This window comes from Limulus polyphemus, unplaced genomic scaffold, assembly GCF_000517525.1.
Source record: "Limulus polyphemus unplaced genomic scaffold, Limulus_polyphemus-2.1.2 Scaffold4079, whole genome shotgun sequence".
In the NCBI taxonomy this organism is placed as follows: Eukaryota; Metazoa; Arthropoda; class Merostomata; order Xiphosura; family Limulidae; genus Limulus; species Limulus polyphemus.
Window position 1 is genome coordinate 26,040 of NW_013669689.1, and position 12,443 is coordinate 38,482.

The 12,443-nt window shown below is 31.0% G+C and overlaps 1 protein-coding gene across 6 annotated transcripts in view; it reads right to left on the bottom strand.

Moving 5' to 3' along the window:
- Positions 1 to 4,768: 4,768 nt before the first annotated feature.
- The window catches only part of LOC106470549 (nuclear factor 1 X-type-like), a 64,990-nt gene continuing 57,315 nt past the window's right edge, over positions 4,769 to 12,443 (bottom strand). For all 6 annotated transcript variants that reach the window (XM_022399157.1, XM_013931110.2, XM_013931111.2 and 3 more), the window contains one exon: positions 4,769 to 10,891. In XM_022399157.1, coding sequence (XP_022254865.1) covers positions 10,794 to 10,891 — 98 coding nt within the window. In that variant the 3' untranslated portion in view covers positions 4,769 to 10,793. The remainder of the gene's footprint in view (positions 10,892 to 12,443) is intronic.

Sequence of the window (12,443 nt, forward strand, 5' to 3'; positions counted from 1 at the left end):
TTAAACGATGGATTCCGGGAAAAAAACGTTTAGGCCCTTTTTGAAAGTTTGTCCCACCACTGAAAATTCCTTTAAAATGCCCTGTACACCCACGGTGTTCGTGTTTTACTTGTGATATGATACTGACTGTATTAACTGTGTATTCTAAGTTGAATTCAATCTCTCAAATTCGGAATTACTTTGTACTAAATATTTTGTTGAACTTTCCGTTATTCCAGCTTTTCTGATGGAAATCAGCGTCACCTGAAAATACCACTCACATGAGATAGTTTTGGGGCTACCATTTTGAATAGCCAGCAATAATCATATCATTTATAATGATACTTAAAATAAAACAGAATGTAATAGCTAAATAACACTACACACTTACTGCACAAACAAGTTTTTATTTTACTACATTGTAATTTTTAAACTACATGCACAGCTCTAGCGAAACGTCAATGAATAGATACTTTCAAGGTTTACTGTTGAAACTGTATAACTGTTAACAAACTTTTGTGACTTATTTGTTATTTCAATAATATCCGATACTGAAAGAGAAATTATGTGACAAAACTTGCATACTACATCAATAATTTGGTCAGGTCCTTGGCCATTTTCCTTTCTTAATATTGTTATGTCTCTGGTCGTTTGTTAATTTCCCGTATAATTTCTTTCGGATGAAACTTTAGCGATAAAAGTCCTTTCTTAAATAAGACTAGTTTATTCTTTCTCAATACAACTTTGCAATACACTTAATTTCCACAGTCACTTTAACTTAACACACGTTCTAATTCACAACGATTCACGCACTTTACTTACGGTCACTACCGCGCTTGACTCAATTGTCCGTCTCTGCCTGTCTGCAATTCAATTAATTATCTCGCTTTATTTGCCTGCTTATATACAGGAAGAGAGGGCGTCTAGCAAATAGTGGATTATTCGTGATGTTCCCCGATCCTTTTAGAAACTCATCACGTGTTACCAAAGTCACGTGACTTCCGCTGTCGTAACAATATATTGACACACGTAAACTAAATAAAGTATTCTGATCATTTTATATTTTGCGCAAGAAGCATCGTGAATATGTTGTTGATTTATACTTTTGTGGCACCACTGGGTAGCGAAATCTTAGATTAAATTTATTATAAATCTCGTTTTTAACAAATATAGGTGTATGTAAGATCTGGATATGCAAACAGGTCAGTATTACTTAACCTTTGATTTACCGATAGAGGACATACGGTTTGCGAGTCCATCTGTGACTTTGGTCATCATACGGTCATTGGTGAGTCACAAACACAAATAAAAAAATATGCATACAAAAGTACCGTCAATATTTCAATTAATTCCACTAACTGATACAGGACTTCCTTGTATGATGCGTAGAAAATAAACGATTTCACTCATTTAATTCGTTACACTGATTGTTGCAACACAACAAGAAGTTACCCAAGTGTGGTGCAAGATGTGAAGCCCACGGATAGTAAACGGTATATCAAGTCAGTAATTTAAGGGTTAAATAAAGATGGCGATCAAATCTCCAACTTAAAAAAAAAAAGGATAGACAATATAAATCAGTGTTTATCCATTAGTAACAACTTTAACATCGCTTATCTCACAAACAGCTCCAAGTTATAAAATAGGTTATTGTAATGATGCGTGCTAAAACTTATTCATCCTAAGGTCATATTAAAGATTAATCAACATTAAATTTTCTTATACACCTATATAAATTAGGATGGACTTGAAAAGTTGTAACTGTGAAGCCAACAGAAAGACAGTTGTTTTTGTGTTAGAGCAAAGCCACATTGGGCTATCTGCTGTGTTCATCGTGGGGAAATCAAATCCCGGATTTTAGCATTGTAAGTCCTAAAACTTACCGCTGTTACATCGGGGGACTCAACAGGAAGCTGATAACAATCTACCTTCTTTTGTCTAACGTCTTCCTTCCAACTCACAACAGTTTTTTTTTTTTTTGGAGTTAAGAGCAAAACTACATAAACCGGTTCGGTTTCTAGCGTTGTAAGTCCGCTGTGCTACTGGGAAGCAACGGTGTTTTATTTCTTCATTTTCACCAATAATTACAAATATCTGTTTTTTTCTTTATCTAACGTTTACCTAAATTTAACTCCCCTCCAACTATGATGTCTGTTCAAATTATTCATGACCTGCCTTCTACACAATCTTTGCCTTTCAGATCTCCAATTTTGTTTTACGGTCCAAACCTGGTGTCCACTGTCCAGAGCAACACAATACCTTTGGGGGTATTCCAACGTACTCATTTCGCAACAAGTAAGCTAATTAAAACTATAACAACGGGTAGTTTAGATGTGCTAGGCAAAGTGCAAGTCTGACTTCACCACTTGTGAATGAAGCTGGCACAATTATTTCACAACAAAATAACTTTTTTCATTTTATCTATATGGCACATGGATCTTTAGGTTATCAAAGACATATCTTAGCAAAAATTGTTTTCCTAGCTGAATTTTCATATGAATGTTTGCTGGGCAATCAGGTGAATTTCATGAAATGGTCATGAGAACAAATTTTAGTAGATACTAACTTCCCATAAGACTATTTAATTTCAAGTATAGCAGAACTTCCCAGAATACCACGTCAACTTACTAAACCAATACCATTAACAGAAAGGGAACCCAGGGTTTATACATACATCATTAGTCAATTCTACCTATAATCCACCGAGTTCTCATCAAAACTCTAAGTACAATCTTTGACCAGCAACCTCAAGTTTATGGTAACTGTGTATATGATGGCAACAAACCAGACCGAGTTTGAAGTACACCTCAAAAACACTTGTATATTTGGAAGCACTAACTTGTCAGTTCCTCTACTCTCATAGTCCATTATCTATGCATTTTTACAGGTCTGCATTGGATGTTGCACCCACCTGTATCATAAGCTATGCTGTTTGATTACTTCTGCAGCAAGTTCATCCCCAAGATATCAAAGCTCAAACCAGAGTTAGAGACAGTAACTTTTATTTTATAAGAAACCATATTAATGACAAAGCAGTCCTACTTCTCTGCTTCCTTTAGTTAGAATGAAATCAGTATTAATGAGTAGTGGTTATCTTGAAGTATCTAATAAACTGTAAAGTCCAAATAAGTTCTGGCAGTACAGGTGTATTCACCAAAACTCAATCTCACATTCAGGTATCTAATCACGAGTTACATTCAGTCTTTGATGAATGGAACCTCCATCATATCTTAAGTCCTCTGTAAAATCTTGTTTTTTCTTTCCAAATTGCAGTTTGTTCCTATATATACCTTTATGAATGTTACTAGGTTGTTTTTGTTTGTCATTGTGTTGGATGTGTTGCAAAATGACAGTCAATCATCTTATTTGGTTAGAGGAGCAAGACAGGGTTATTGTGATAGAAAGTACTGCTGACTGAGTATCCTCACTCTGATCAATGATTGAAAATCAGGAACAGCTATGCTTGAGTCCTAGTGGTCTCTTATAAAACCATTTATCCCATGTGTGCATAAGGAGCTGTTAAGAATATCAAATACCATAATATCTCAAATCTTTAATCATTAATAATTAGCTTAAATTACACGCAATTAAGATTTAATAAATTTATTTTAAAATTAAATTACCAATTTGAGTTCATATTCTTTATTATAATAGTTTTTACTTTTAACAAACAAATTTCAAGGTAATGTGTTTTTACTCATAACAAAGAAGCTTTCATTTGAAGGCTTTAGTAGAGCTAATTGAAGAAAATCATGACTTATATGAACAGAGTGAAAATAATATTCTTAAATGTCTTTATTTCTTTTGTACAAATAAGACAATCACTGTCTGGTCAGATATCACAAAACTAAATTCCTAAGTTTTGATGACTGGAAGTAACTGCTTGTCCACACACACAGAAATCAAAAGTGATGTTTCAAATAATATTTTATAATTGTTAGTAGCTATGAAAAATAAATTGATGATTATTAAATTTATGATGCTTTACAAAAGAAACAATGTGTTAAGATGATTCAAACACTGGTAAATATCTAATTTAAATTATGATTCAGGTTATCTACTAAAAAAGGGTTTAGAATAAACATTTTACATGACTAATATTTAATTCAATGTATGATAATGCAAACTACATCACTGAAAGTGCTCTTTTAAAAGCCATATTACACTTAGTAATATTTGATAATTTTAAATTATCATGCCACCAATTAAACATCACATCTTTATCAATAGTAGACTCAGTCCGTGATGCTACAAGCTTGTTACTATAATACAGGATTTGAAGCATGTTACACACAGAAAACGTATTTTTGAAGAAGAATCTGCTTAAGAGTTGGTTACAGGAAGCAGTCTAAATATCATTACATCTTTATGTCTCCAGTAGTTTGTGGATACACTTCCTGCAACACACTTTGTGTTATTCTATTCAGTATCCTACAACTGTTTCCAGTATTCTTTGGATAAACTTAACACTTCCTGTAACTAACTTCATGTCATTCTGTTTAATATTCTACCATTGTTTCCAGCATTTAAAACTTTCTGCAAATGTTGTTGTTTTCTTAACACAAAACTACACAACAAGCTATCTGTACCCCATCAGCTGCAAGGAATTGAACCCTGAATTTTAACATTGCATATCTGTAAACAATGAATAACTAAATAATACCATTTGTTTCACTGATGATGTGGTTAACACTTGTCACTCTGTGTAATATCCTTCCACTGTTTCACGTATCTGTTTAAATTTATATTTTGTTACACTTGTCACTTTTTTTTAATATTCTACCTTTAGTCACAAATTTTTAGGGATTACACCTATCACTCTTGTGTAACATTCTAACTCTGTATTTTGCAGTTGCACACCACTCTGTTTTAATTTTTCAAATTTTGCAATGAGACAAAAAACACCCCACTTTAGCCACAAGCATAACAATAAAACTACAAACTCATAATGTATGAATAAACTAAAAAAGAAGTTCAATCAATTAAAGCAAGTGTAATAAAAACAAACATGTTAACAGAAAAATAAATTCTGGATTTGACTACATGAGCAAAGCTGGACACACCGACTAGCCTATAAATCTATCAGATACAATCACCACTATATGTGGTTTTCGGTGGATATTTAATGCATGTAGGTACAGAAAGATTTCTTACAAATCACACTTTCAAAGATAGTGGACAGTTAGAATAGAACACATGCAAGTCATCTTACTAAAATCAAGTGGAACAAATAATAGAAAAAGAAAAATGCTATCAAAATTTGTTTTGAGGAAATTATATCATAGAAAGTCATTTTAATAAGGTTTAACTTAACTCACATAATTCTACTAGAAATATTAAACTCCATAATGACGAAATGGAAAAGTAATGGGGAAGAGTTTTTTGTTTGTTTTTTAAACATTTTAGAAAAAAAATAATGTTGAAGATTTCCACTTACTTTATTAAGATTAAGTGTGAAGGAGCTATTTCTTCCTTTGTCAACATCAGGAACACTTTGAATATCTTTCACTTCTGACCTAGCATGATAACATGGAAGAAGTTTCTCTTCTTTTGTTACGGATAATGATATAAATCTTTCAATTTTTAAATAAAAAAACTGGTCAAATAATATAAAACTAGTTTAATTCTTTCCCAATTTCCTTGATCATCTTGTTAAATTTGCCAATTCATTTTTAAAGAAGTTGAGTGCGCTTCAGTATATATCATTACAGTGGAAGAGGTAGTGGCAGAAAAAACACCCACAAGATATGCTTGTTTATTTGAAGTTAAGCACAAAGCTACACAATGGGCTATCTGTGCTCTGCCCACCGCAGGTATCGAAACCCGGTTTATAGCGTTGTAAGTCCACAGACATACCGCTGTGCCACTGGGGGGCCACAAGATATGTAGTTAAAATGTTCGTGACAATGATATCATGATGGGTCACTTAACAAGTTTCAGTTTACCTCATATACAGCTGCAAAAAATCTAGACCTGATGGTCAAGAAATAGGAGAGTAACATGGAAGAACCTTTTTTTTTCTCCATCAAGACCAGGAATAATAATCTTGAAAATTTTCCGCTTCCTTTATCAAAAAAAACAAATGATATATCATATTCTATTTCCTTCATTATAACAATGCATATTAAAAACACCACTCTTCATTAATAAAGATCAGGAAAAATAATTGTTTAAAGATCTTCCAATTCTTATATTAATTTTTTTTTATATTGTGGAACAGGTTTGAATTAGTAATATGCAAGAGCCCTCCCCCTTATTTCCTTGATGAAGATGAAGAAAAATAAGGAAGAGTCACCAATCCATTAAGACCAAGAGGGAATTTGAAAGTACATCCACTTTTTGCATCAAAATCAAGAGGACTATTGTAAAAGGGCTTCTACTTCTTTTTTCATGACCTTGTACAGTAATATCAAATAACCTTATTATTATCAACAGCTGATGAAATGATGAGAGAGCTTTGCTTTCTCTTTTATCACATCTTTAGGAATGATGAACTTTCAGTTCCTTCATTATTAATGTGCAAGTGTTTTCATTCACTTTCCTTTATCACTTAAGTATTAAATATATCAGTCTAACTCAACCTATGCTAAAATGACATATCATAAACCAGTTGTTTTATCTCTAAAATATTAAATTCATGAAATGGGGGTGGGGGTGTTACATTGAGGGGAAAGAAGAAGAAAACAATTCATGAAAAAAACATTGCACAGAAAAGGGTATTTCTCATTGTTTCACTTATTACATACAGTTATTGGATTTTCTGACATAAAAACCACAACAAAAGTAAGAATGAACCACCAATGAATACACCATGATAAATGTTTATTTCTAAATAAATGTTTCAGAGGATACTTTATCATACTCTTTATTCTTATAGATGTCAGTAAACAACAACCACTTGATCTACTTATAACTTTGCAATAATAAAACTAGCTGGAAGTTCTGATTCTTAACATAACGAATCTGATAGATGTATATATGTAAGTGATAGGTTATCTAAAGGATTTTGTAACATCTCAGCTGACTTGTAGACACTTGGTGTGAATTTTTGAAAGTAAAAGACATATCTAATGAAATAATCTTAACATATAATGAAGTCAGTCTGTTTCTAACTATGTACATGTTAATATGCTTACAATTCATAAAATAAATTTGCTAGTTGCATATAAAATCATTACAAGAGATTTTTTGCTAAAGTGGAAGCTCTTCAAAACAGTACTGCAACAGTACTCCGATATATTTGTACCCTGAATTTCCTTTCTCAAAGGTAAACCAATAGGCTTTTCCTAACAAATATAATAATTTTCAGCTTGAGAAATCAAGTTTGGCTTAAAATATCAACTTTTAAAAGGAACAAACTTTATTTCATAGACTGACATAGCAAAAAAAAAGCCTAATCAAAGGTGGCCCATTTCCTTTAGCACACTAAATCACACTGTGTATAATTCAATTTAAAACACAGGTATTAATATAATATACATATATATATATTAAGCAGTTTCTGTCTTCACATCAAGCTCCATTTTTTGAGTAATGGTCTACAAGTTACATCATTGCTTAGTAACAAAACTACCAAATGACACTGTAGTTAAACCAACTATGATGTTTATGTTGAATGCTTAATATGCATGTTGATTTGTTAGAAATGTTTGTTTTTTTAATTATTTTTTTTATAATTTTGATGATATAACAGCAAAATAGTTTAATTCAAAAATGATTTAGATTTAAAATTGATATTTTTTTCCTTCTCGAGAAGTTTCATGCACTTGGGCCTAGGGTAAGTTATTGTACACTAAATCTTTACTTTAGGCATAATTACAAAACAGATAGTACTTTAGGGTATCTTATCACACCGTGATAAGTTAAATAACATTTTACTTATATTTTTTTCAGTTTAATGAACATCTAAGTTTTCTGTCATTGAGTTGTAGACAAAAGCAAAATAAAAGTTACCAAAGATTTCAATGAAGTAGTGTTTCAGCTAAGTTACGTTACATTTATGTACTGGGCCTAATGCTTAAATTGGATTACAAATAGACCTACTATTACTAATGTTAGTCAGATAATATTTAGTTACATGTGTATAACCATGAACACATAGTATTTAAATTATGCAATTAAAGAAAAAAATGTATGTAAAAATTATTGATTCACAATTCCAAAGGAAATTGAAAAATACTGATGATATTTTCAGTGTATTCAGAAATATAATGAAATAAAAATGTGACTTTTAATGTGAATAAAATTGTTTAGTTAATTTATAGCAATCTTTAGAGATTTCTTAACACCCATCATTTTTGACAGGCTATACACTAGTATCATACATAACTGTTAAATTCTATAACTCATCATGAAACATATTGCATATACACAATATGAACATATACTATATGTAATAACCATTAAATATTGCATATAAATTATATACGGAAATACAGTTTCTTTTATTTATAGTTTTAGTAACTTCATTTCAAACTTCACAAGTTCACTGTTTTAAAGACACATGTAGCTTTGTTCATTATTCCTAATGTCAGTTTTTCAGTAGTTTAAAAATACAAATATCTAAGCTGATAGATATAATCATGTAAAGTGAAAATAAAGTAATATCTATCAAGTTAAAAAAATATTAATACTTCAGTAGCTATATTTCAGCAAGAAATATAATGTTCCAATCTTTCTCATTAGTCAACACTTACAGTGTCAAGTCATAGCTACATAGTCAAACTTCAAATAAATAGAGTTCAAAGTAAATAACACAGATTTTCTGACCCTGTTCTTAAACATTTAAAGGAACAAATTTCTCTAAAATTTTCAGTTTGAATTTGCACTACACATTCATGAAATTGCAGTTCCCTGCATATCAACAAAGACTAATCATAAATTTACACTGTTTTACTGGACATATCCTTGACTTGTTACTGACTTAAGCCTAAATTCTAGCAGAGCTTTAACAACTTTGTGAAGAAATCCACTTTAGCACAAAATCTAATTACTATGATAAGAAAATCCCTTAAAAGAGCTTAAGATTACATCCAAACTTTTAATCTATATATATATTAAAATCATTTGTTTTTGTAAAGCTGTACAAAGCACGTTATATACAAAGACAACTCCTTAAATAAACACACAAAACTGTCTCATAGTTGTTCTCTGTACGAGGAAGACTGCCAATTTTCTATTTAACTCTTCCATGCAAATCCAAGGTGAAGAGAAAAGGACAATAACTTCTAAACAAATCTGCTGAAAAACAATTTTTCTCTACATTTATCAACTTGCATAGCTTTGTAGGGTCTGCGAACGAGATGAGTTCTAACATTAACTAATGAATGATGGTTATAGAACTATAAAATGTAGCATATTATGAACCTCTGTCACTAGGCAAAAAATCTAGATTATTTAATTTTCTCTCTCTCTCTCCCTCTATATATATAGATGTGTGTATATTACAGTGGTGATAATATAAAGTAACATCATCACAATAAGAGACCTAGACTTTCTTGTATTCTATGTCATCAGTTTCTTCCTCATTGTTTGGCAGGTCATATTTCCAACACTGTACTCTTCACTGACATTGTGACTAGCACTACAACTGTAATTTTTCAACATATAATACAAAAAACAAACACTCCAACAGGTGTCTGAAGCTCAGATACATTGTTTCTCTATCCAATATTAATCCACAAAGACAAAAAAAATCTAGTCCTATACAAGAATCAAAGCTTAGGTCTATATTATAAAATATTATAGTTTCATTCAATATCCTAAGTTACTGACCATTATATTCTAAGCAATTCACAATCACTTCTGAAGTCTTCAAATGTACAACTTCCTCTGTCAAGAGCACATTCCAGTAGGTTTTGCTACTGTATCAACATTACTTCATTAAAAAACAAACAAAAAACAATAAAATAATAATCAAGTACAAAGTCTCAGTAGATATTCATTATCACTAATCATACCTTAGTCTTTTAGAGTCTTGTTCTTCCTAACTGTTTGTTTTTCATTCTTTTGTATTTATTGGACAAAACCATTTTACAAACATTACATAATTTACTAAAAACAATCAGCACCCTTCTATAAAATGTCAGATGTCAAATATTCAAAAATAGAAAGTAATAACCCTTAACTTTCCTCATTCAATAAAACTACTCGCTAAAAGAAAAAACTATTAAAACCAAACGTGCAAGCCGTACACACAACTAAAAACACATTCTTAGCCTTGTAACAAACAGCATAGATAAACCTATGAAATACAAGAAAAGTAACACTGAAGTTAAGAAGGAAATGAAATGGTTCAACAGGAGAAGATGATACATAAAATAATTTTGTCCATATTCACTTGATATTTTTTACATAAATCATAATATCAGTCTAGTCATGTTTAAAGTTCTGAAAAGAAATCTATTCACTATATATAAAAGTAACAAAAAGAAACTACTGTCTACAAATTACACACCCAACCATCTATTCAGACATATCTGAGCAAGTAGTTACTGGGAATAAATGTTATAGTTAGAATATCAATGTTGCGAAAGTGTGGTTGGGTTATGTTTTCTCAGAGGTAGTTAAACTAGTTCATATTTTCACCTTTTCCAACATTTCAAGGCCCTCAGCATACTTACAAAACCTTTCACATGTTGTGCTATGCATCACAACCTAAAATGCTCTAGCTGTATTGCCAGCAGTAGTATCTTTGGCCTTCTGAAAAATTTGCCTATTATTGCTGTTAGTAATGATGTTCCAACACAGAAGAACCAATAAGGTTCTTATTTTGTCACTATCAAGAACTTTTCTTGAGCAAGTAGTGTACATTCTTAAGAAGGCTGACTCTTGGTGGGAGTAGTTGAGGCACTAGCCGTCTGACTGCTTGCATCCACTGCTTCACTACTGTGAACTTCAGGAAAAAACCGCTCTAGAATACATAATAACCAGTTAGGTTCTACTGTATGAAAAAGGAGAATACAAGTATTGTTATAAAGCAATGTGTCAGCTTACTTTTAACAAAATCCCAGTGCATGAAGTTAATATATTTTGCAAATATCCTTTAAAAAATATATAAAAAATAAAAACCTCAGTAGATCCTTTATACTATTGCACAACAAAAAAAGCTACTGTTTCTCCTAACTTCAAAAATTGAAGCACATGTATGGATGAAATACTAAATCCTGCATTTTTTATGAAAGATTCTGAATTTGAAAGTGTCTGCCTATTTATCTAAAAACATATTTAAGTCTGAGGTTTATTTAATATGAAAAGAATGTCTAATGAAATTAATGAAATAAATGTTTTTTTTAACTAATTATATGAAAAGCAATTACAAAATGTATTTTCATAACTTAATAACTTGGATTTTTTCTTCTGGTTTTGAGAATAAGTAATACAGATTTCTAGAAAACAGGAGATCTGTACATTGATACACAATATATTTTACAAGATAATCAAAAGAAAAGTAATAAGTGAGTTAAGCAATCTTAAAATATGTTACAAACCACATTTATTTTTGAGGTTAGTCTTGCTGCATCAAATGTGAATATTACTATCAAATCAAATATATCACTGCTCATTTCGATAAAAACAGCAAGTTCAAGTCAACAAAATCTTGGAAGTGAATATTACAGCTAATTAAAACTATATTAGATGAGAAAATCTCTCAACTGGAAAATAAATCAGAAGAAACCTTTGTCACAAAAGTAAACTACTACATGTAGACACAAACCCCCAAAAACCTGGCCTTTTTCAAAACTCAGTACTTAGAAGCTAAAACTTTTCAAAGTTTAAAATGAAAATAGCTTTCAGTTTAAGATAAATCTATCACAAAACTCATTTTAATTTATAAAGGTAAAACACTTACAACCCAATCATTTTGAAATTTGGTACTTTCAACATTCAAATGGTAACATTAATGAAATGTGGCAACATATTTGAAGCTATTAACATACCAAAATGCAAATACATACAAGTTTCAAGTTGGCTCAAGTATCCATATCATTGATTGTTGACTTCCCATGCAAGTTGTTTCTACAAGGCACAATAAGCTCAAAGAATGAAAACCAGACACACATTAAAGTTGTATTTCATTCCTTATTCATGTGTGTAACAAATTTAAACGTGCTTAATGAGAACCATCTCAATGAAAAGGATACACTGTATTATCAAACTCTTGTAATTTGTAAGATGAATGTTTTTCCAGGTCATCCAAAAACAACATATGAAAATGATATATCTGTGTGTTTTATATCCCATTATATTTGAGCCATAAATAACTTATTATTCATTGCCAATAGTGGACATAGCACTAACTCAATAAAACTGCCAAACCTTCACTGAGAGTTTCAATATATAATTTTCAGCTTTCAAGTTACATATGCAACATAATCATTAATTGCATTCATAGAAGATTAAATAGTTTGATATTTGCCTGAATGATAAGCTCCCAACTTCCCTTTCAATAAATAAGGTATACT